Source organism: Saccostrea echinata, unplaced genomic scaffold (assembly GCF_033153115.1).
Source record: "Saccostrea echinata isolate AGI-Se365-2 ecotype Australia unplaced genomic scaffold, CSIRO_AGI_Sech_v1 ptg000025l, whole genome shotgun sequence".
NCBI lineage: Eukaryota > Metazoa > Mollusca > Bivalvia > Ostreida > Ostreidae > Saccostrea > Saccostrea echinata.
The window spans coordinates 3164868-3192423 of record NW_026889774.1 but is presented as its reverse complement, the minus strand read 5'-3'; the positions used below and the strand labels follow the sequence as shown (position 1 = coordinate 3192423).

At 32.7% G+C, this 27556-nt stretch overlaps 1 protein-coding gene across 2 annotated transcripts; it reads right to left on the bottom strand.

Moving 5' to 3' along the window:
• Positions 1-5968: 5968 nt before the first annotated feature.
• On the bottom strand, positions 5969-27556 carry LOC133191876 (POU domain protein 2-like). 2 transcript variants are annotated; one of them, XM_061327624.1, is made up of 9 exons: positions 27444-27556; positions 13898-13983; positions 13562-13687; positions 10947-11060; positions 10468-10707; positions 9384-9545; positions 7342-7524; positions 7075-7144; positions 5969-6985 (listed from the first exon to the last, which is right to left on the bottom strand). In XM_061327624.1, the coding sequence occupies exons 2-9, from the start codon at positions 13973-13975 to the stop codon at positions 6204-6206; spliced, it is 1755 nt and encodes a 584-aa protein (XP_061183608.1). In that variant the 5' UTR covers positions 13976-13983; positions 27444-27556; the 3' UTR covers positions 5969-6203. The 2 variants fall into 2 exon arrangements, with proteins under 2 accessions (XP_061183608.1, XP_061183607.1); XM_061327623.1 differs by lacking the exon at positions 27444-27556 and adding an exon at positions 18830-18863.

Sequence of the window (27556 nt, the reverse complement as noted above, 5' to 3'; positions counted from 1 at the left end):
TGAATTTGGACGGTAAGTCATTGCTGTTACTAATTTCGGTCATTGGTGTTATAGCTGAGTCATTGTCGTACCCACAGGCGCTTGACGTTTTTAACCATTCTTTCCATAAATAAAAAAACCCCATACCATAATAATAACAAGGTTCGTCACGGTCGCCATCTTAAATTTTTCAGTTCAGCTACTTCGCCTAGATTTTTAGTCTACAATGTGTTTGAAATTAACGGATACAACCGTTTCCCTCAAGTACTTACTTTAGATATGCCTCCACTTTCGGGCAATTCAACTCAAATCACATTAAATCCTCTCTAATTCTTAAAACGTTGCTTCAAACTCAGTCTACTGCTACCGCTTCCGTAAAACTTAGAAAAGGGAGGCCGGAAGTTGATGTTATGTAAAATCTCTACAATTTGCAAAATTCTCCCAAAAATTGAAATTGAAGAGTCATTTTCTCATACTATAACACTATTTTTCTATATGAGTGGGTCTTCGCTCCATTTTTTCGAAAGTTAATCCTCGAAGTTTGCATAAAAATATACATTTTTTGGTTTCCTAAAATATGGAGCAAAGACCCACTATACCTTAAAAATATACTTTTATGATATATCATTCGCATCTTTTCGAGAAATACTTGAAGTCCATTAAGTCAAGGGTCATATCACAAACATGATTTAAATGCCACTAATCATCAGGACTTGCGTAGTCTAGTGGTAAGCGTGCTAGTCTCGAAAGAAAATGATACTACAGGCTTTCTGCACGCTATATTCGCCCAACTCCTTTAATTGTCCTTCACTGACATGGAAATAAAGCTGGGAAAAAATTGCCAGCCCAGCCCCCCCCCCCCCTCCGAAATCAATTGATCCTCCCTTAAAAATAAATGAATGGCAATATAATCTGTGAGGCCACCCGTAAGTCTTAGGCGAAGCCTTGATTGAGCGGGGGGGGGGGGGGGAGCTCCTGGCTTGTACAATTATTTCAATCACATTCTTGCAGGGAATAGCATGGTATTTGGTTTTTCTTATGAAAGACAAGACAGTAATATTGTTTTTAACACGAAGTTTAACTTTCTCGGAAACTTATTGTGAATGTACTTGAGGCATGCAGAATCTTTTACCGCTACATTTGTATCGTCTGCTCTCTGTTATAATATGTATTTATAATGTTCAGCAACAAGTATTTTAAATATTGGTAGCAAAAATAATTTTAAAATCATATACTACAGTGGCGGATCCAGGAATCTTGAAAGGGGGGGGGGGGGGCGACCAGTTTGGGGTCAGGGTTGGGGCTCCCCTCTAAATCCGCCAGTATACTATTTGATCAAGCCATTTGACGATAATTAAACTTAATTTCTCAAAGGTCTTATAGAATTATTAATGTGTTATAGAACACTTACTATATAATAGATTAATGATTTATTTGGATTTGCAATGATTCAATAAAAGATTTCAAATAGACGTAATAATATAAAATTTGATTCGAAATAATGACAATTAATAATTTGAAACAAAAATATTTGCTGGATGATGCTAATATTTTTTTTTCTCTCGACAATCTCTCTCTCTGTCTCTCTCTCTCTCTCTCTCTCAGACCTAGATTTTTTTTAAAAACGATGTGTAGTAACGCACTTGCGTACTTTCAAAGACAGCTTCGCACGTGTATAAAGAGGGGACATGGAGGTTCAGTGATCTGGGCCAGCTCACCACTGTGATGAAAAAAAACAAACAAAAAAACACACATATCTATCCTTCTTCTTTTTTTTTTAAATAATTTTCATCGCTTCCAAACACTGAAAATAGTACCATTATAGGGAAGCAATATTTATGCCAGAATGCAAGGGGTCTCAGTGGTTTACACGAGAAATTAGTAACCAGAATTCCAGGACCAAGCATAATTTTTATTTCCTCATGATTTTTTCTTCAACAAAATAAAAGAAAAAAAATATTTCATATATTATTTCTTATGATTATGGAAAGCATCGGCCTGCTCAGCATTGAACATGTCGAAAAAGTTTGTTACTGTCTTTGCATGATTTCTCCCGCGAAACGTCATATTTCTTTTAACCAATGAAATTTAAGTAGAGGGAATTCTCATTTCCATAACAACATCAACTTCTGGCCTCCCTTTTCTGGGATTTTTTATTTATGGAAAGAAAGGTTAAAAACGTCAAGCGCCTGTGTGACCCCTCTACAAAAGTTGTGAAATTCATGGGTCAGGGGTTCTGGAGTTAGGGTGGGGCCCTATTGATCATATAGTGAAAATGCATTATATCTTTGAAAATCTCCTCTCTCTTGAGTATTAAAGGCAGAGATTTTAAGCACCGCCTTCAAAAATACCTGGTCTCTGTACCCCTGTCAATCGATTGCATTAAGGTACATCATTGGGTGCTAGAACTTGATTGACATTTACTTACTAGTCCCTGTGTATACCCTGCTCACCTTGTTTGGCACTTGTGGTAACCCTTAAATTAACTTTTGATCCTTTGATATTTACCACACTTGGTATAAACAATAGAGAAGCTGTATTACTATGGAATTTTAGCTTGATAATATATATACATACACACCTTTAGTATTTTAAATAATTATAATATTCTTTATGATAATATAACTTTTTAATAAACGGGTATAACTTTTTTTTCAAAGCACAACAAATACTTTGAATAATAATATTTTTAATGGGTGGGGATGCTTTGACACACATTAAATTACAAATTAAAAAAAAATATTGAGATTAAACTTAATTAGCAACCTTTTATTTCTAATTTAAAATTATCTCAAAATCTCAACACAGGTCAAGTTTGACTTCTTGGGTATTCTACTGTGTATTAAATCACTTCCTGTGTATAGGGATTGGGAGACAAATGACCACAGGTAGACTGCTAGCCCTCAAGGCATTCACACCTGTACAAAATAAGCCCCTCACTCACCTGGAATTTACCACCCGGTAAAATATCTCTGCCTTTAAGCAGAAAGACTAAGTGCATGGTTATGATGAACATTGATGCCTCGTCCAAAAATTGTGAATTGAATTTCACGGCCCCTAGGTCAGGGGCTCTGGTGTTAGGGCGGCGCTGTATTTATCACATAGACAGTGAAAATGCATGATTTCTTTGAACATTTTCGTATCTGCTCCCGAATATTAAGTAAACAAAACTAAGCGCAATGTTTTGATGAGCAAGAGTGCCTCTTCCGAAATTCAGAATTCCATGGCCCTGGGTCAGGGATTCTGGTGTTAGGACGAGGCTTTATTGATTGTATGGTGAAAATGCATTATTTCTTTGAAAATCTTCTCTGCTCCTGGGTAGAGCGCACGCTCCGTGATCGGAAGGCCATGAGTTCGAATCATGGCCGCGACTGACCTACAAAGTCGATAAAAAATAGGTAGCAACTGTTCATTCGCCAAGTGCTCGGCGTTTTGAAGTGAAAATTACAGGTCCTTCGACCTTAAAAACCGAGGCCCCGAGTCACGGTAGGCGTTTGCATGATAAAGAACCCTCACAGCTCAATGGTCCTGAGTGCCGAGTAAAGGTCTAAATTTGAAGCCCTTCACCGGTATATGTTGACGTCTCTACATGAGTGAAAAATAATCGAACGGGACGTAAAATAACATACAATGAATTTCTGCTCCTGGGTATTAAGCTAACAAACTAAATGCAATATTTTGATGAGCATAGGCGTCTTTACCAAATTTGGGAATTTTATTGCCCCTGGATTAGGGTTTTTTGTCTTAGAGCAGGGCTCTATTGATTATATAATAAAAATGCAGTATTTCTTTGAAAATTTTCTTCACTGTCCCTTGGTATTAAGCAAACAAACTAAGAACTTGACTATGATGAGCAAGGATGTCTCCTCCAAAATTGGGAATTTCACGGCCCCTGGGCCAGGGGTTATGGTGTTAGGGCTGGGCTCTATTGATAACTTAGTGAAAATGCAATAATTTAATGAAAATCTTTTTCTCTGCTCCTGGTTTTTTAGCAGATTAACTAACTAAAGTATAGTTATGGTGAGCAACGGTGCCAAATCCCAAGTGTGAAATTCATTGTCACTGGGTCAAGGGTTTTGGTGTTAGAGTGGGGCTGTTTGATTATTAATACTTTGTAAATCCTCTCTGCTCCTGGGCATCTAGGAGGCAGAGTACAAAGTTGTAATGTATGAGAATTGTGAATGCGATTCCTGCTGAGAACCACTGGTTTAAGTGCATTTCTCTTTATTCACTCATTAGTTTTCTTGGTACAAGGTAGTGGTATTAGAGGTAAAACTCATAATGTTGGATTTTGACTCTATCAATCCTTCAAAATTGGATATTAAAATGTGAGCTGGCCAAAACTCTGAGGACACTACACATGTACTGTGGAAAATCAATAAACCTACTCTCTGGATTATACGAGGGGTTATCAAAAAGTTCGTGGACTGACGCGATAAAATTAATAATATGTAGTCTTTGCTTACAAAATTTATGCGGAACATAAAACAACAAAAGTTTAAGAAATGTTGAAAATTTTAGCTTGATACGTTGATAATTTGCCAAATTATTCTAAAATTAAAAAGACTTTATGTGATCATCCGGCGCTGTCGCCGTTTAGTGTCATGACGTCCGTTTAACGTCATTGTTTCTTAATGTCCGCTCTCTCTACCTCATACACTTATCTTGATGAGATTACCTGGAGTTAAGTAAGGACTTAAACCCGTCTTATTTATATGAATTTACAATGTCATGAGCAGTTGTTTTCAATGCATATAATATTGTAAACGGATCTTTATGTGGGGAAAGATCCTCACTTGATTATGCCAGAATACTTAGCTTGTTGGAGTTCAATTTCTACCACACATGATCAACGTCACTTTTCGACGTGACTGACTTTTGACACCCTGACTACAAATCGACACTAACTGTGCATATTTCATCTCTCTGAATCTTTTTGGGCATTAAAAAACAAGTACTCTGGATGCATTTTATTTTTCTGTAGCCAGTTTAAACATTCCTTAGGTCAATACCAGTTTTTCCAGGAGCGAAACTCTATAGAGTGTTTGAAAAAGAAACCTCTCACCCTTTTTGACGTTATTTTCAAGCCCATAATTGTTTGAACACTCCATATAAAATTTACGATAAAATTTCATAGAAATTACAGAATGGGGTAAAAATTGCAAATTTTACTGAACAAATGTGTCGTACCACATGTCTGAATTAACGAGATTATTTGATGACAAATACTCATATCTAAAGAGTTTTTCTCAGTTACACTCAGGTAGAAAAAACGTCATATTAGAGGTTGCGCCGCCTGGACATACCTTTGCTTACAAAAATACTAACAATTTATTAAAAAATAAAAATTATGATTTATGGTTTATTCTATAGATAGAAAAGATGATGCTTACTAAATGTGTAAAAATTCATTGGTGTACCTAAAGCGGTTTTAATTTTATGACGCTAGTCCACGAACTTTTTGATAACCCCTCGTATATATGTTTATTTAATCAATAGTATCAGCTACCATTTTACGTAATGAAAAAGGAAATCAACTCGCTATTTCTTAACTCAAATGAAATAAAAAAAATAGTTTGAGAAATAGATTTTGTTAAAATATTATTTCTATTGTAGCAAAAGTGGAAAATGCAAAACAACAAAAGTAAATATATTCCACGTATTCTACATTTGTACCACACTTCATTCAAATCAGATCAACAAATTAAAGAATAAACAAAATTTCAGACCAATATGCCATTTACCTCAAAACAAGGCAGTTGTAAAAAGATGACAATTACCAACAAATCATTTTTTTATATTTTTATGCCTCTAGTGTTATATTGAGCTCAATGATGAATATTTCTAATAGTCAAGACAGTTTTTACAAAAGATTTAATTGATACCTGTATAAACGCATTTCACTGTCTAACTAAGGAACTGAATATTGATACTTAGAAAAGGTCCAGCAGATTACACACCCTTATTTAAGGAAGTGAAAATCACAAACTGGAAGACAAAACATTTTAATCAAAGTATATACATGTATTTACATGAAATACATGCCCATGTTTCAGGTTCTTTGGCATTATATATCAATTATTCACATCATGTACCAAGTAAAAATAAACTAAGAATCCCTTCTCATTAAAAATATATTTCAATTCTATTTGGTTTTTGCTTCTCCAAGTTTTTTGGAATGTTTTACAAATATTCTAAAAATAAATCTTCCAAAATATGAATCCTTATGAGGTGGTGAATTCTATTTTTTGAGGGGGAATAAGTTGTTGTGTAGGTTGTAAAGAAATTCCCTGGGCGGTAGATACTGTAGTTGGTAATGCTTGTGTCAAAATGACCTGATTGGATCCAGAGGTAGAAGCAGGTGTGATTTTGGCCATGATAAAGTTCTGATTGGTTCCTGGCACTGAAGAGGGCGTGGATCCAGCCACAAGAGTGGCACCTGTTGAAGTACTGATGATTGTTGGAAGTGTCATGGTAGCTTGAGAGGTGGGTGTGGTTAACTGATTTGTGGGTGTTGCCATCACTTGAACAGGTGTGATTGGTGGAGAAAGAGGGGAAGACAACTGTGGATTGTAGTTTGATGGAGGATTAATCCTTTTCTGTTTTTGTCTTCTATTACAAAACCACACTCGTACAACCTCTTTTTCCATATTGAGTTGGTCTGCAACAGAAGTTATTTCCTCGGATGATGGTTTGGGATTCTGCTGAAAACTTTTTTCCAGAGCCACTCTGATGTTAGTTTCTATACTGGTTCTCTTTTTCCTTCTCCTTGACACAGATTCTGGAGATAAACTATTGCCATTGCCACCCGGGCTTCCACCAACTGGTGTGTTCAGATTAGCACACATTGTGTCTGCATCCTTTAACCACTTTTGTAAAAGTGGTTTTAACTTGCACATATTTTTAAAGCTCAGATTCAAAGCTTCAAACCTTGAAATTGTTGTTTGGCTGAAATCATTTCCATATAGTTTTCCCATTGCTAAACCTACATCACCTTGGGTGAAACCTGCAAAATATGAAAAGTTTTAACTAGAATATTTCTTACTTTTCAAATTTTTAAAAATCATCTGGGTTTTTTTTTCATCAGAAATATACCTAGTTCTATTCTCCTTCTTTTAAAGGTTTTTGCAAACTGCTCAAGTTCTTCCAAGTCAATATTTTCTTCCTTCAAAATAAAAAAAAAAAGGTTGATTATATAGATATAATATACTGGTGATAGAATCAATTCACTAAAATACACCAGTCAATTAAAATATGACATCTTAATATATGTTTCCCTGTCTTTTACTTCTATATAAGCTTTACAGCTTATTACCACAGACAAAAGTCTATGCCTACATCTAAACTTAAATGAAGACTTACTGGTGGTATCTCATCCACAGAGGAAGACATTTCTTCAGGTTGAGTTTTGATGGAAGCATTTGCAGTAGAAACAGCTGGTAGAACTATCTGAGAAGAATTGGATATCTTGGTCATTGTATTCTGAACTTTGACAGGAGTTCCACTTTGTTGAACTGGAGTGGATTGTGCAGCAGGCACCTGTATCTGAATACAAGACAAAATCCAGTGTTTGAAACTCACCGTAAAATTAGCTAGACATGCAGGGCTGACTGCTATTGAAAGTTGTCAGTCCTCCAAAAATCTACTAGCCGGAAAAAATAAAAGTCTTTTATAACTTTGTTTTAGCGATAACGTGAATGGGGTCAGTTCACTATAATAATTTCAATCCTGATTCTATAGGATGAGGAATTCTACCCCCTTTGCTTCTTACACTTTACTAACGATACTGTTGGTTGATTTGAGAGAGATTTATCAAATACATGAATTTTAATTTACACTGTACATGCAGATCTGTTTGCACATGGCAAAATTTGGGCGTCTCGGGCGGTCGGGCGCAATGTTATTTCAAACACTGCATAATCAATGATAAATTAATGTGCACACTGAAATTAGGAAAAGACTTCCTTCCTAAATTTGAACTAAGGTGGTTTATGCTACTTTACTGGTTGCTAACAGAGTCTGAACAGCAACATGTAGGATAGTAAAACAGCTGTTCGTGACTGTTAAAAAAACATTAACACCTAGAGTCTAACAAAATTTATATTTCCAACTATTTTCTCTGTGATATCTCTTTCAAAGTTAAGTGTGTTGATTTCTTTCTATTTGCAACTGAATGTAAATTTCACCAAGTGAAAGGTCAAGTGAATAATAGGCAAGCCATGTCAATTTCCTGCGGATGTCATTGTGTCTGATGTCAGTGTGCTGGTTAAAAGATGTGTAATAATTCTGATTCATCTATGTAGAGTTTGTTCTCTTTAATGCATGGAACTCTGTTCAATTTTCACAAATCACAAGGCACAAGAGCTGAACAATCTTGTGACTTTCACACTTTGTAACTGTCATAGATCTTTTTTCCTCACTCCTTGATATGCAGATGTGTACATAAGCAAAAAATTTAAAATATTAACCCTTTCAACACTGTAGACCAATACATTTCGTCTTGGAACACGGTAGACCAATTCATCGGTCTCAGACACAAAACTGAAAGTAAACGTTTATTCTTAGAAATAGAAAGTATTCTCTACGCAAGAACTTTCGCTATGAATTATGGGTAGATGGATATAAACATCCGTTAACAAATATGGCGGACCACATGGCGAAAATCACGGAAAAATAAGGAAAATTAGACAAATCTTAAAGAAAACAAAGAAGAAAGCAAAATGGCGGTTAACAACAAAATGTCCGATCTTTCTGGCGATGAAAACTTTAATAAAATTGGGGAATAAGATATTATAGATGTTTCTAGACATCAAAAATACGAGTTTTTAACAATGTTGAGAAATCTTGGAGGAGAAACTTGACTCGGAATTGGACTTTAAAGGCTCCAAAACAGAGGATGTTTTTGACGCCCCAGACTTCTCCTGATGTCCCGAAACACCACGTTTTTTTTATTTATTATCATGGACTTATTTTTCAATGAATTCTGACATATTGCACATCATTTTACTCAGAAATAATTTCTCTTTTGAATGTTGGAAAGAACATAAGCGATTTTGAAACTTCATAGCAGCAAATTTATTAAAATATTACATAAGATCAGTTATAAAACGTAATTATTATTTTTATTAGTGCTTTTGACTTGCTAAATAATTTTGAATATATATAAATTTGATATCATTTAAAAGAGAAATGTCTCACCTTTCTAATAATGTGTTATTTATTAAAATATTCAAAGAAATAAAGAAGTTATTATATTTTTTTGTGATGGAAGGTGAAGTGTTCAGTGATGGCCCAAGTTACTCAGTGTACCAGGGCTTGGCTGATAAAAGTTACTCAGTGTTGAAAGAGTTAAACAACAAAAGATGAGTTGTTTCAAGCTAAGAGTTACCTCTCCTTGCTCTTACCTGAAGTGATTGGGTTGTTGCATTCTGGAGTTGCTGAAGTTGCTGCAGAACAGCTGCTGTTGGTTGTTGTTGGGCTTGTTGTTGTTGCTGTTGTTGCTGCTGCTGTTGCTGAACTTGCTGTGTCAGTGATGCCAATGTGGCAGCAGTAAGGACGGGAATTCCCTATCAACATAATTTAAAGATAAGGAAATTTTCTAAACATGTTACAGAGTATCAGTGTCAATGTTTTGTTTATACTGCTACTTTAAACCTGTCAATAAAATTATGTTTTCAGTCATTTAAAATTTCTGATCATGATAAACCAAAAGTGTATCATATTCATTTAATGCTCTTCACCCATTAAGCTTTAGCCATGTATGCTGTACCATGGTGAACAAGGTGGGTGAAATGCCTTTAGTGCAACAAACATGAAGGTGAAAAAACGAATTCTCAATTACAACAAAATTTTCTTTGATATTTCATCTAAAATTAAAGAATACGTTATGTAAAATCTCCCCAATTTGCAAAAATCTTAATAAGATTGAAATTTTTGCCTGTGAAATACCATCACACACTAGAGAGGGCAAAACGGATCATTTTCTCATACTAAAACACAATTTTTCAATATGAGTGGGTCTTCACTCCATATTTTTCAAAGTTTATCCTCAAAGTTTGCATAAAAAAATACATTTTTTGGTCAACAAAAACATGGAGCAAAAACCCACAATATCTTAAAAATACGCTTTTATGATACAACATGCACATCTTTCCAAGAAATACTTGAAATCCATTTAGTCAAGGGTCATATCACAAACATGATTTAAATGCCACAATTCATCAAGAGCTGTGTTAGTGTTAGTCTCAAAGGAAAATGACACTCAAGATTTTTATTGCTAGGGTTCCAACCCCAAGAATACCACATTATTTTTTTAATAACAGAATAATTTTTGCCAAGAAATTTTTCCTCAGAAAAGTTTTGTTTGTCATAATTTCATAAATTATTTCAATCTAAATTATACTAAATTCACAAACTGAATATGATTTTTATATATCTGAAGCTATAGGCATTCTGCATGCCTTGTTCACCCATCTCCTTTCTTCTCACCTGGTTTTGAATCAGAAGTGGCTGGAGACCCGTCGTAAGCTGTGCAGGATTCAGAAATACAATCTGCTGTGTGCCCTGGAGGGCCCCAGCCAGTCCCTGCAGAGTGGTTGTAGCCAGAGGTGAGGCCTGGATTTGTGTGGGCTGAGGGGTGGCACTGCTGATAGGGGCCTGTTGAGTGACCACAGAAGTGGTGCTAGCAGCAGAACTAGCTGCTGGGGAATTGGTGACCTGTTGTTGAATCTGTTGAAAATTGCTCGATATTCAAAATACATTTGATATTTGCAGAAAGATATTTGAAATTTAAAATCTCTCCTAAAACATTTAAATATATCCAGAAAGGCAATAAACATGATTTCAAACAGATATTCCTAAATACCAAAATAGTTCTACTTCATTTTCAATAAGTATAATTACACCTTTCATTCATAATAGAATTTCTTTAACTTTAATCCTAATCTTTGTCAACTAGATTCCAATACCTGTTGCAGCTGAAGTTGCTGTTGTTGCTGTGTTAGTTGCTGTGTAAGTTGCTGCAGTTGCTGGAGGTCTGCAATCTGTATACCAGCAGTGGGTAGAGCAGCAGACACTGGAATCTACAAATAGCAATATCAAAATGAAACTTTTGCAACTCTTAGTTACCATAAAAGAAGCAGGTCTGCAGCAACTCAAATCTATCTGAAAGTTCTTTTCCTTTTACACCATATAAGCTACTTGCATTGCATGAGGCAATGAAGTATAAAATAATATCACACTGATAAACTGCCTGAGAAAATGGGATTTTACAAAAACTTACTTTTATTGTATTAAGCAAGTGAAAAGAAAAATATATGCACGAAATGGTCTTTTTCTCAGAGCTAAAAATACCATGCTTATTTTCATGGCACACTTCAGCACATTATTCAATATATATGCTTACCTGTGATTTATAGCACTATGAGCATCAATTTTTATTTCTAAGGACATACTTAAAAACTTTTATAGCAAAACTTAAAATAAATGACCTACTAATAAGAAGTTTAATATTGATGAGAAGTTTAAAGATAACATTTACTCTAATTAGAAAAAAATTCCCTGATAGGAATGAAAAAAAACATCTATTGTACAATTGTATACCTATGATTATAGAGCTATTATTCACTTTCAAATGACTAGGTCATTAACCTACTTTTCATGCTAGTGGCCTCTTGAGAATTTCCCAGAAAATGCCTCAATTTTTTACACTATGAAGAATATTTTCTTTATGTAGAAAATATGACAAGTAAAATTCAAATGTCGCCATAGCATTAAAGGGGCTTGGACACAGATTTGAAGTTAATATTTTTTAAAATTTTCAGTATAATATCACGACTTACATATTCTAAAGCATTTCAGGCTGATATATTATAAAAGCGCATTTACAAGCTTCTTTTATCGGAAAACTATAAATTTCAGGATGTGTTTGATTGATACACATCCTTAAACTTTCAAGAAGTATGATCTATTCTTAATACTTAAAAAATGTGGAAAAATTGTTGTGTATTGATGAAAAATACTAAAAACTATAATTGTGAAAAGTCAGAGTAGAAAAAAAACAAACCAGCGTTGTAAATTTGTGTTCAGTGATGTGTGCCGAGTTAACAATTCAAACACACCTGATAAAATGTAATCGGTAATACAGCTTGTGCCCATGTTTACAAACACAGATGTCTGACCTATGTTATGAAGAATGTCACTCACAGACAGAATTTTACGAATGTGTATTTAAGTTCAATTCACTAAATTGAAGTTAATTTCTGAATAAAAATAGAAATTTAAAATTGTAAACAAAAAGGCAATGCAACTCTTCAGGCTCCTTTAACCATTCAGAAGTTATGACCAATGTAAAGGTCATGAAGTCAAAAATGTTGTACAGGTCTTGGCACAAGAAATACATATGTGAAATATGAAACCCCTAGAACCAACCCTTCAAAAGTTATGGTCAAAGTTGAAGTTTTTCAAAAGTAGGTCAAACTCCAGGTCATGAGCTCAAAAATATTGATAACCAAGGAAAGGTATTCAAATCAAATGGGTTATGTATTTGTAAAGAAAAATAACTCTGAAGATAAATTACCTATCAAACTTTTATAGAGTTCTTAATAAAGTTGAAAGGAAACAAAACTTTAGTACAATGTACCAATGCATGTATTCTGCTCCATTCCATACCTAGTCAATTTTGTAAATGTCATTTTCTTATTAACAGGTTTAGTATTTATGTTCAGGAATAATAGTATCCCTTGCAAAGTTAGGGCTAAGAAAATAGTTTAAACGACCTTGTACATAATTTGCTGAATGAATGTTTCCCGCTAAACTCCAAACAAATGAAGAGCCATGTGCAAAATCAATCGATACATTCTATAATTAGAGATAGTGTCATCGTAGGTAGATGGAGGCAATGTGAAGGTTATGTAATGGCCATTTGATATGTCAAGCACTTCTTTTTAAAATCATCATTACAGTAATACATCTAAACTGAAATAAGTGAGATATGAAACTTCTTTATAAACGATAATATGCGCTGAAAGTCCATGATGCTATTCATAGACAGAATAGGATATTAAGTTGTGCTTTTTTTAATTTGATGTGACTTAAATATTTTTGTTGCTTTCTGAAACACCAATGCAAGAATAAACTTCAACCTTAAAGGAAGTGTACTTCAAAATGAAATTCTTATGCATGTAAGTTTATTCACCATGTAACTGTACAAATGTTTGCATCTAAAGGTAAATGCATCAAAATAATGCTCGTTGGTACTTAACATATTATGAAAGATTTACATGAAGCTGTCAGTGCATAGTAAACAAAGTAGTGCAGGGAGTAATGTGTGTGCAGATATTAAATCTGCCAGATGCTTCATATGGAATCAACTGTGATCACCCGAAGCCGGTCACAAAAAAGATATGGAGGATGTTTAAAACACTTATGACTGTTACTTAATATGCTCTTCTGATAAGTGCACACATTAATTACTGAGGACATGCAATAACTTTTTTTTTTCAGTATTAGCTCAACAAGTTTCTGAATGCATATCAATAAAGTCTATTATAACAAGTTAGATGTCTGTATAAAGAAAGCTTACCACAGCTGGTTGTCCATAAGGGTTTTGAATCAGTAAACCAGAATGTGCCCCGGCTGTTGCCAGTGGAAACTGCTGGGCCAGCAATGCCGATTGAAGTTGCTGCTGCAATGTTGCACCAACATTTGTCTGAAAATGTCAATACTTCATGTATCTTCAAGACATTGTAATTTGCAAATTGCCTCGGCATGCAATGAATTCAAATTTTCTGAAGCTTTTGTTGATGCAAGTTTTTCAAGCAATTACGAACTTGTCCAAAGACCTTTTTAATTGAATTTTAAAATGTTGTAAATTTCATATATCTATCATAATGATATAAAATACTTGTTTTATAATTACCAAGGTATTGACTGGCTTAGTGTCTGTCTGTCCATTATTTGATACAGTTACTGTCTCGGAGTTAGCTTCACTGTTCATCTTTATACCTGAAGTAATATGGAAAAAATATTCAAGATGACTAACGATAATTCAAAGATTTTGATAAATATATTAAGCTTAATAAACATGACAATTCATCCTAACAATATAGTGACACAACACTCAGACTGTGTATTATACTTTCCAAATTAGGGTGAAAAACAAGATTACACCTAAGCCTGTAATGTATCTATGCAAATAGAAAACAAAACAACAATCTTCGTTACTTTAAATGTATTTTCAAAATATATATTTTAAATATATCAGCAAATAACATTCCGGTAACTCTGTTTCTGATAATTTTTTTTTGTTTGTATCCAATACACAATAATAGAGCAACTCACAAATTTAAAGGGGTGGGAGGGGGGAAGAATGGGGTAGGTACTCTTCAAAATAACTTATGGATTTGTACATTTTGTATGCTCATAAGCAGAGTTCTTGTTAATCATGTAGGAAATTTAGTTTGATATTACACATCCCTTTAAATATCAGACCTGCAGTTTAGTCTTTTTGAAGCACAAAGCAAGTCAACAGAATATTATCTTTTACATATGTATTAGAATTTGGGCAAATTTGTTTTCGTTATACAAACAACACACTGAATATGGTCAATTATGACCAGAATAAACCTTTGTGTCTGGTCTTCCCATCATAAAGAGAGCATGCACACATATATAGTGGCATGGCGCATTGCACAGCATGGCTCCAACTGGACCCAGTCAACAAATTCATTGGCCATAGACAGAGCTGACAACCACATCTAAATATAAAATCTCCATCAAGTAGTTACCATTCCTTCATTATAAACTTGCTGTCCAACTTGCTCATTTCTGTTTGATAATGAAAGGCCAAACCGCAAGACCTATAATAAGACTACGATTTTTTGTGCTGCAAACGATAATAAGAGAAAAAGGTAAATGAACAGGTGTGTCAAAGGGCATCAATTGTGTCTCGGTGATTTATACAGAACGCAACCAATAATATAATTATTCAAACAGATTAAACATAAAAGATCGAGATGTTTCCGTTAGCATAAAAGGCCTGCAGCAAAATTCCGAGAAATTTTTTTTTCTTAAAATCACTTCGTAACAAGGAACGAATTGTTGCGGCATGACTTGCGCGATTATAATGCATAAGCAATGACCATATATAATGACCAATTATTCATCACTGCGTCTTTAAACGTCAAGATACGTTTTGTGCGAATCATTAAAATGGATGATAATGCTAAATTATGCATACAGGTTCTGATTTGCAAACGTGAAAACGTGAGAAAAAATATTCTTGTGTAAGATTATATATGAGTACTGTATCAAAACTATGCGCGAAAAATTGTTTCATAATTTGAATATTGATTAGTGAATCTGAATTTATAAATGATGATTCCCACGTAAAAATACTTACAGTTTCAGTACTTTTCAATGTTATTATTGCACGTACATTACATGTTCTCATGCAAAGTACATGTATATACCATTAAAAATGTAATTTCTTGCTTAAAGTATTATAATATATATATATATATATATATATATATATATATATATATATATATATATATATATATATATATATATATATATATGTTTTAATGCATTTGTACAACTATAAACAAAGATTGACTGTCTAACGTTGGTAATTTGAACACCAATATGTTGAATACTAAAGAAAACATCAAAGAAACTCAACAATTCTAACCTTACAATGACTATATACCTCAATCTCAGTATCTCAAACCCTCAAAAATTTTTGTGAGAGTCCTGCCTTTTTTTTTTTTTTGCTGTGAGATGTACATCAGTGTCAAATGTTGCACAACAGCTAGTGGACACATTTATTTGCATCCATATATATTTGTATCATATTTTCTTGAAGAGTCTGAGTAGAAAGTTGATTTATTTTTTCCACCAGCATCACCTACTAGATATCTTGTATTATTATCCTTCAGAATAATACAGTCAATAAGTTTAGAGAATGTCACGTGCAGGGAGACATTTCGTAATGTCTCCCTTCCCTTGTGTGCAGCGTTGTGACAGGTTGTCCCCTTCAGAAGACAATAAAATAGCACAAGTGACAACTGTGTAGTTTCCCTTTAGATGAAAATAAAATGTCTTATGAGAGAAAACTCATCTATATAATTGAAATACATGTGAGATCGGTAAACAATACTTAATTCTAACAGTGATGTCAAAGTTGTCTGTTGACATAATTTGAAAGTATGGAATCAGAGCAGTGTGTAGGAGAACACGAGGTTAAATTGACTATTTTCTACTCTATTTTATTAAATTTAGGTTCTTCAGGATGATAAAACTATTATTGACTGTTTAGCAGGGAGGCATCACAAATTATCAAGTCTGAGTAAAGTTGTCACCCTCTGGCGCAAGCGCCCTGAGGTGACAACCCTACTCAGTCCTGATAATTTGTGATGTCTCCCTTCTAAATAGTCCATAATTTATTTTATTACCAGCAACCTTTGTTCTTAATAGACATACATGTGCTTGCAAATGAAGCATTATTAGAAATCTTTTTACATCTATCAAAAAAATAATTTGCAATGATCTTATAATTACAAGATAAGTTTATGTTTTCTAATCTTTTCTCAAACATGTATCAAAAAAGGTCACAGAAATGTTCCCGATATTTATATCATTAATAGTAAGAATTTGTATATATAAGGTGTAAGCCCTCAACATTGCAAAATTAATAAAATTTACATTGATATGTTGGAAAAGCTTAAACTACTGATAATATAGTTTTTTTTATAAAATCATTCTTCACTAAATTTATTTAACATGTTTTGCATATTGTTAAGGTTAAAAAAAAAAACAAAGATCGAATTTTTTCCTTTTCAACTTGATGTAATGACCAAGCAATAAAAACAGGAACCTTACTAAACTCTGCAGTTAATCAACATGCACCCCTTCATATAAACAAAATGAACTGTTATAAAGGGCTGTAACTCTTTATTTTTTTATAAGTATTAATTTTCCCCAATTTTTTATACCTTTTTTTCATAATTTGAATTTTCATCTTTGATTATATTTGGCAATAAGCATCCATAATCATATATATTTGGTCATTTATGGGTGTGGAGACATTAAAATTTCAAGATTTGTAATAGCTGCTGATATAGTTTCCACATACCAGTGTTGATTCTAAAAATGTTTCAAAGTAGGACACTCCCTCAGGAAATAAGGTCAGCTCCCTACACATGTAGAACCTAACAGATAAAAATATATATGATGTGACAAATTTGTTAGCCAGTTCAAATCAGCTAATGGTTTGTATAATTGTCTTTGTATGAGCAATTTTGAGAATCCTCTATCAAACAATCCACTATATATATATGGATCATAACGGTAGTAATCACTAAGTCTGAAACACTTTGAACTCAAGAATTCTTGCTCAAAAAAGTTAGAAGAGCTAAAAAGAGCTAAATGCGTGTTATTTGCATCCATTAATGGCATTTTCATAATACTTGACTTCAAAAATATAGGATACATGAAATAATAAAATGATGAGAAAAAGAAATATTGCTTATTGCTAGCCTAGTACTGTACATGAGTACATGTACTTAAAATATTCCATTGCCAAAATGATTGAACTGTTGATCATGAGTTTTTTAATTATTTCAGCATAAAAAGGGTATAGTGAGTAATTTTATTTTGCAAATGGTGCTTTTTGTGAAATACCTAATAATATTGAATTCCTCATGTATATATAGGAATCTACAGTAGAGTTAGTCTGAAATAAAGGTATTTTCTCTTATTTCCTCTGTAAATATTCTTTTACCTTTTTTTATTGTTAAGTGTGTTTTACTTGAACAAAAAATAATTTTGAGTGCAGATCAAATTAATTTCTTGTTGAATTATATTAAAGCTCTATTATCAGATTTTTTTTTTTTTTTTATTTGTCAAGTTTGCTTTTTCTTGGGAGGTTCAATCTTTGTAAAGCTCAAGCACAACATATCTAAGATCTATCTCTTCACACAGAATTTATCACACTGCTTCAGTCTACTAATTTAAAATGACTTTATTTATTATAGGAATCCCAATGATTTCTGTTGTCAAATAATTCCATCAGTTTGCCAACATCAGAAAGAGCCTCTAGGGTTGACATTCTAATGTTGTGATTTTAAAGCATTGCCAAGATCCTGAAGAGTTCATGCAAAATCTTTCATAGCTGTATATTTCATAATTCGTAAATTAAGTGAATATTCACTGAGTAAAAGATTAACCATTTTTAGGATTGAATGCTTGGAGGTAATAATTCAATTTAAATTTTCTTCTAAGGAGGATTCTAAAATCCCAAGCTTAAGGTAAACTTTTTAAACATTTAAAACATGTCTTTAAAGCATGAGCTTTAAAAAGCAAACAAACAAACAAACAAAAACACAACTTTGAAATAGCATTATATACCAAAATGAATGTAATACCAAATATTTATTTTTTTTATATTCTCACTACTAATAATTAATATTAAATGTAAATAGTTTGTATATAATTATAAATTATAATTAAGTGGATTCTTATTATGTTTATAATATAATATTTTTACATTGCAAAATAATTATTTTGGTAAATATTTTTAAATCAAATTATTCTTAGAAATAACCCAATAAACAAATTAATAAAATAAAATCTTTCAAAATAACTTAAAACTGTTCCCATATTTTGCAATCTGTATTAGATGCAAAAAGTAAATACCTCCCATTTCTTATTGTTAAATTAAAATTGATTAAGTTACAAAATCTGCAATTTATTATTTATATACACATTGTAATTCTACTGAAAAACCTCAAAATTAATATTCATTTTATTATAATCCTTATCAAATTAAAATAACATCTATACTTACTGAATAATTTTCTTCGCATGCCTTGCAGAGATAGGGAAAATATGAAATTATGAAGAGCTTTGATCCGCATATGAAAAATTTCAACAAAGCTCCAAAACCCATGAAGTAGGTTGGTTAGCTTTAATTTTTAAAATAAAAATAAGGTCGATAAAATGATTGTGAACTGTAGGGAAGTTACGCATGATAATGAAACGTTGGCTGCCCTTCGCTGCACATTGTACCTTTCGTGTCATTTACATAAATGAATAATAATGTGGCCATAAACCATATGGCCATGTCATAACATGTATATATATCCAACAGTCAATTGACAAACTTCACAAAACTTGACAAAGTTTCTTGTCTACATTTAAGATTTTTTTTTCAAATTAAAATTCATGGAGAATTTAAATTTTGATTGGATGGATATAAATCCTCTATTAAAGTAATTAAATTCAAATGTAAATCTGGTGCTGGTTTCATAAATAATTTATCCACTAATGAAATATAAACAGATCTGGCATAATGAAATAGATCTCTGTAATATGGGTACATATTCTTAAAGGACTTTTCACATGTTTATTACAAAAATAGCAATGTAACCCTTTCTGTACCACTCAACGTTTTTTTTCCCCAAACAAAAATTGTCCACACATGTGCACAGATGATGTAAATAGTCTCTGCCAGAGAAAGGTGCACTGGCGTTATGAATGCAATATGCATAATATAGAGTATAAATGACATAAATTTAACATTATGATTTACACAAAATACCTTGTCATTTTATATTCATTGGGGGAAAAAAGACTTAATGAATATGACAATAAATTATGTACATTCTCTGTAACACTAAAATTGTACAGAAATACTTCTTTTCTTATTAATTTTTTTAAAAATATGAAGAATGTCCAAATAATAATATATCCTCCTACTCGGTGCAAGTTATAGTTTTAATATAATAATATTCAAATGATTCCAATTTTTAAAAAAGGGGGGGGCACAATTGGAAGATTATTTAATATAATGATTAATGAATGCCTTGTGTTTTTCATCAGAATATTTTTTTTTTTTAAATCCTTAAAATATTTAAAGAACCACTGTCTAGTTTGTTGGGTATGCCAGGGCATTAGCGACAGTTGGAATCCGGGGATAATTTATGTGATTCATGTGATTCTTAAACATGTATATATTTACATTTATTTGTGAGGTCAACATGTAAACAAAAATAAAAAATGCTGTCTAATATAGATATGAAATATGATTATACACTAGGCAATCCATGTTGAATTTCCCAATAACAGCTGCAAGAAATTGACATGCATATTATGACTATTCACTTGGCAAAATTTAAATTCAGTTGTAAATATAGAAAAAAATCAACTCACTTAACTTTCAAAAAGTTATCACAGAGAAAACAGTTGGAAATGTAAATTTTTCCTATATAAATCTTTAACACAATCCTCTATTGCAGCCCCTGTGGATTGATTTTTTTTAACATTTGTTTAACTTGATTGTACACAATAAAGAAAATTTCTGATTAGTTTTTTTTCTCTCTCTCTCTTTCTCTAGTCCTCTCTATCTTTAAATTACTCAAGCCTAACTTTACCATTTCTTAATTATCTCCCCTTGACAAGGACATAGCCCTTCACTTGGAAATAAAGCTTGAAACCCATTTACTCGCAGGTACTTGTAATGCAAGTTTGGTTGAAACTAGCCCAGTGGATAAAAATATATCTGATATCAAAAATAATGATCGAACTAAAATGTTTTGAAAAATTAGCCCTAAAATTCAGAAAGTATGTCCCTACATTTTTGTTGATACAATTCGCATCCCCATAATGCATAAAAATATAAGTTTTGATGATCATAGGCTTCAAAGTATCCAAATCAATTTGAAAATAAATCCCTGCAAAAATTCAAAAATTAGGTAAACATGACATATTTTGAGTCAACATAACATGAGGTCCTATTAGATGCATCAACTGACAAGATTTGATGATCTGTAGTCCTCATAGTGTGCAAAATATCAAAGTTTTAACAAAATTTAATTTTAGTTCAATTTTGAAGTGACCTTGAGACCACACTCTTTGCCCTAGGATAATGACTTGAACAATTTTTCATTTACAATGTATCCTCATCCTTTTGTTTCAAATTGTGATAATCTGCCAAGTGGTTCATCAGAGGCCAAGATAAATAAATAGTGTGTTTCCTATTCCAACCTGAGAAAAAAATAGGGTAGGTAGGTAGGGAAAACATTTTATTTTATTTTAATATTTCATTGGCTAGCATATACTACCATTTTTCCCCGGGGAAATTGCTGTCAAAACATTTCTGTTTAATGTGTATAGGATATGCATTTTCTGAAACACGGAAGTGATCGAGATTAGGATTTCTACAATATGTAATAGTGAAACTGGAATAGTTTACTCCTGGGAAAGATATATGCGGATAAATTTTTTAGGGTCAGCTCATATATTTTAGGGTCGGTCGGGAAACCGGAAACCCAAAATTTATTTATCTAGGCCTGCCATGAGAAGAAGAATTTTATCAACTACTGCTTTTTTTATATTTCCCAAATTATCTCCCATTATTTAAGGCCAGGTCACATTTCTATCATTAATATATATGAAAGCCCTTATTTTGCCCCAAGGATACTATGTGACAAATTTGAGACTCAGACTGATAGGCTAAATGGATTTTTACATAATTATATATCATATACTTGTAAATTTAACTCTTTGGGCTCAGTCACACTAACCAAATAGCACTCACAAATGTCCAATGGATGAAAAAAAGCATCAGAATGCAATTCCTTGGTAATATGTTGATGACAGTCATCTTCTGCTGCATTTCAAGGCTCTTGCATTCAATGTATAAAGCAAATTAAACCAAGAGACATCACGCATCAATGAAAGCAGGCTGGTCAAGTTAAGGACAAGAAGCACACAAGTTCCATAGAAAATGCATACCTAATGTACTTTAAACAGACCTATTGTACTTGAAGCAGACACCTTAGTCCAGGCCCCGTGATCATGAAAAAAACTTAAGACTTAAGTCAAGATTTTAATCATCCATAAAATGTTGATCACTTGTGAAGTGAAACTCTTAATTTGCATACAACAATAGTCTATTGATGCAAAGTTAAAAAGCAAAATTTTTAGTTTTTGACTGCTTGATTTTCTAAACATTTCAGCACAATATACATTTTTTGACTTCAGTTTAAGATGTCTCATGATCCTGGGACCAGAAGTTTCCATTTCAAGTTTTTGAACATGATGTTCAAACTTTCTGCCATATAAAACAAACTTCACTGGACATCCCGAGACATTCAACACATTTCACTGAATGAAAACATATGTAAATGGAGATGAACAGATTGAAAATTTTGCCGTCCATTTAATGTGAGTTAGTATTATTTGGTAAGGTGTGACTGAGCGTTTAAAGACCAAGTTTTATTTTGACCTTGACTCTGAACCGCCAATGAATATACATCTCCCTCTAGTCCTGCACTTACCATATCTGTAGTAAATCTGAGATTAATTGTTGAATAATATTCTAAATATTGTGTCCACAACATTTGGAAGAGGGAAACAAACTTTGACCTTGACCTTTGGGACTCAAATCAATAGACATATCCCTCATCACCTACATGTACCATCTATGAAGTAAATTACATATTGAAAGATCAAACTTGCTCACCATGACCTCAAGACCATTAATTAATGACACATTGTATTTTGACCCTGACTTTTGACCCTTATCTACATGGGCTTTTACTCCATCTGCAGTAAGTTTGAGACCAAAACGTCAAATTCTACTTCATATAGTGTGACCACTATATTGTTAGGGACACATACACTGTGCACACACAGGCAAAAAAATATATACTTCTGCACCTTTGTAGTGAGGGTATAATGAACTGGAAGTTGCCTGGTAAAGGAATGACATTCATGTGACACCAATATATGGAGAATGAAATGGGAATAACTTGACCAGAAATTTTTATTTGAACTGTAATACTTTACAGCAGATGAACTCATTGGACATTCTACAACTTGTATAATATACATGAACATGATGAATTTCAGAAAGGGTTTTTGAATGCATTTTGCATCCTGTTTATCTGTGCTTCCAAACTGTAAATAATTCACTGTCTGACACTGTTGAAAGAAATAATACAGTGTTGTAAACTGGTATTCATATCTGCTCACGATTTATGCAAATAGAATGATTTACATATTATCTAATCTTGCTAATGGTAAAATGTGTCCTTGAATGAATATCAGATTTCACTTTTCAAGTTTCCTAGGTAATAAAATAGGAACACTTTTAGAATCTAGATCTTTGCATGCAAAGATAAAATTTACAGCCAAGCTCTATTCCAGAATTTTACTTTTTACTGCCAGACTAAAATTGTCAGGTCAAGCATAAAATCAAAATATATATCACATATATAAAATATGAATTTCACTTAAGGTATCACAAACTCCTAGCTGTTGTGTATGAAAAAAAAATCTAGATCATCAAATGGGGAAATTAATGCAGTTCCATGAATAAGAGCACATTATAAATATTGATGAGGTCTGACAATGAATAATTTCTCACAATAAGGCTGGCAAAAGCAATTTCCACAAGGCATTAAAAATCCTGTTGCACAACGTCTTCCCCATAGGCAAATACTTCCATAATATGATATCCTAAATTTTTCAAATATTTTCTTTCTTTTGTAATAGCCATATATACAAAAGAAATCAATTTTTCTATGAACACATAAATATTTGCTCTCTCTCTCTCTCTCTCTCTCTCTCTCTCTCTCTCTCTCTCTCTCTCTCCATGTATATCATTCTATGATCTTTCAGTTAAAATAAATACTGTAATGATGTACAAAAAAAATATAATTATAATCATGATAATATACAGTGATGTATAAGTATGCATGGATTATATTTATATATATTAAAATAATATACTGTGATCAAGTGTCTTCTCCTTTAAATTTTGTTTAAACATAATGGATTGTATGTATTGAAATGTACCAGTATATAATTTTACTGCTCTCTAGAAAATGAACATTTAATGAAAAAAAAACTAATACATATATTCATGAAATTTCAAATAAAACTTTCAAAATAAATGCCAGAAGAAAATCAGATTATTCTGCTGCCAACTTCATTTACATAATTGCTTATGTATAAAATTTACACAACAAGGCAACAAGACCGATAAAAGTTATGAATAATTCAGCACTCTCCATCAGGGTATAGTCAGGATCAGCTTATTGAGCAAATTAATATTGACATTAATTTCCACTAAATATACAAAACACATCACCAAAACCCCTTCTGCATTCAGTGAAACATTCAAATAAAACTGAAGCCGAGAAGGATTTATAAGACTTCTAAAATTGCCTGCCAGAATTGATTATAGGATATTGGAGGGGTCACTGACATTTTTGTAAAAAGAAAACTGTGTCAGCTAGCCAAGCTGCTTTTTATTCTCCTCATGTGCATACATGTTAATTTATAATGTTAAACATGCATGCATGAACATTATTCAGTACTGCATGTACAATCCTCAAGATTAAACCAAAGATAATGCACTATATGTACATGTATCAGGTGTATTCTCCATTTAAACTGAGGTACACTTTTAATCACTTAATAATAAATATGGTGTGTTGGATTGAGGGGCATTTAAAGCATAATTTTACTTTCCATACTATGACAAACTGATTCTCCATAAAAAAAAGTTCAAGCACCAGGTCAAACTTCAAGATATCCTACTATGTCAGATAAGAATCACTTAAGACACAAGATGATTTTTTTTCTTTTTTACTTCCTTTAGATGTTTAGTTTCAAATATGATTTTTTTTATAATGGCTAAAAGTATGTCCTCCCTCCCCTCAATCGTAAAAAAAAAAAAATACTGTAACACTATTGTCCAAAAAAAATCCAATTTATAATTGAAATGCAAACAACTTTGTCATACCTTGCAAGGCAAAATTTTTAAGTTGACAATTTTATCAAGGAAAAAGTCATTTATCTCAGTGAGAGTTGTCTCTCTTTAAGTCTCTTATCAGAAGGTCAGTGAGAGTTGTCTCTCTTATCAAAGGGTCATTGAACCTTAATTTGAAACACAGCTACTACTGATGATAATGGTTTAAATTTTTGTGATTTGAGGAAAAATACTATTTCATTGGGATCAATTGAATACTGTGATGAAAGACCATGAAGAGTGTAGAGTTGTCTAAACATGACACAGTAGTTTAAAATTTTATCATTTCATGAAGGACATGAATTTGTGGATCAATTTCTCAATATCACAAAAAAACAGAAAAAAATTAAACCTGATTGCACAGTTTTTTTAAAGCTAGGTTATTGACAATTTAGGCATTTTAGCAAGAGGCTTATAATGCTTTCTTTGGTTTCAAAACATTTCACTTCTTTACTAATTAAAGGTAAATTTGACTACCAGGTATATTTTAATTATTAAGCACATGTCAGATAAGTGAATGTGTTAAGAGAGTAATGAAATATTAATCATGTTTGATTTTCTAAAACACTGATATAACCTTTGCTATATTGCAATATATATCATCATGATCATATCCAAGTAATCAATCCAATACACATGATACATGTACTTAGTAAGTGTCAGGTTATCCATGAGACAACATCAGATATCCCATTCGTACTCACTACATATTGCATGGTCAGGTATTATAGACTGCCACATTCAGTATCTGGGTGTTGATTTATTATCGGATGGCCTGAGTTGGAGTCAGCACATCAGCCAGGTTACAAGTGAAGCCAATAGCTCCCATGGCTTTCTACTGTATTGGAGGAGTAGAAAAACGTGATGGACCAGATCAGGGTTCGATCCCGGGCCCCCTGAATCTCCGGTCAGGTGCTCTACCAACTGAGCTATCTGGCCACTGGCAATCAAACACATCTGACCACCCAACCAGGAGCAAGCAACTTCAGTCAGCAGCATACAAGGCTATGGTAAGCCACAGCTTGAGTATGCTGCTAGTGTTTGGGACCCTCACATAGGTACACTTACCAGCCACAGAACGTCAAGGGTAATGTCAGACTACCGAGTAGGACATCAAGTGTTTCAAGTTTGCTACATACCCTTGATTGGCGCATTAATTTGCAATTCAGGAAGGCTGATGCCAGGCTTGTGCTCACGTACAAGATATTATTTGTACATGGTCTGGTAGACATCCCTTCAGTTCAGCTGAATTACCCACTTCCCCCCCTAGTAGGACCCTATTCATTCCCTCACACTTCATCAGATTCGAACCACAAAAAATTATTACGAATGCTCTTTTTTTCCTCTTACTTTAGTTCAGTGGAACAGATGTCTCGATCACTTCCAGATATTGAGAATTCAAACTGGAAGGGGGTAAACTGAATCACCTCAAAATATAGTTCGATAATATTGCTTTTATTTCTTTTATAGTGAATACTAATTTTATAAACCTTTATCTTCACTAAAATCATACGTAATACCGAGTAGTTCACTTAATTTTCATTCCATTGAAATTTTCATTTTTCTTCTACTTTTATCTTTTAACCAGCTCCCCACCATATTCAGAGTACTCTAATCAGAGGGCGAATAGCACTGAGAGATATATATTTCATTTAGAACTTTGTCTAAATGTAAAGCTTTAAAGTCATATATATGGCGTATTTTTTATAAGTTTAGAAACTAAAATTAAAAAGATCTTTCTATTTGTTTTCTTACTTTATATAAAGATAGGACTTTCCTGTTTACAAATTACACAATTTAAATCAATGGTGTTTCATAGATATTAGAATTTTAAAACAATAACCGATTTATTTACCGACTCCGCATTTAAAATATCAGACATGTACAGTCTAAAGTCAATTTAAATATAGAAATGTGGGTTATTCAAGTTCAAAATCGGTGAAAATATTAATTTGAACGTAAATAACAAATATCATGTTCATCTACACTTAATCTTGTATTTTTATTTTTTAGCTCAGATACGCCATATATAGCTTTAAGCAAATGTAATATAATTTTTCAGGCCTACATGGCCTTAGATCTTCATAATCATTATTCGGTAGGAACTCTTGACAGTGTGATAGTTTTAAATAATTTTCATTCAGCAAGAATAAAAAAAAATAAAATTCACAAAGCTGTATTTTGTTTTCCTAAAGATTTTGTTTTTAAATGCATGGATTCTGATCATGCACTATCTACCAATTAAAATCTGATTTTTTTTTTTATGTTTTTTTTTAAATAAAGTATAAAGCTAATAGGTTCTTCCAGCTTATCCTTCTTACAATTCCATTATCTTTCTATTAATTAAATAATGCCATATTCGTTATATTATACCACAATATTCTCATTAATATTCATTGCATAGCATCGGCACGTACAACCGGTTACCCGTTAAAATAAAAAAATCTGGGTCAGATTCGGAGGCCATTTTGACTGCATGTTTATAGTTTTCGGGGGGAAATTCCATCGACTTAAAATTGACAAACACTGCCTTCTCCATAACTGACACTACGAAAGAAATTGGAAACTGAAAATCCTTGCTAATTGTCATTATTATTGACATTTTGTTTACCATAAATTGATACATATGCAAAAGTCTTACCGTGTATGTTCTGTCCGACCCCTTGTCAAAAATCGGTCAGTTTGCACGAAGAGATATGACGCTGTGACTTTTTCTTTGGTAGGCGCCCTTCTACTGTATATACTCGACAGTTT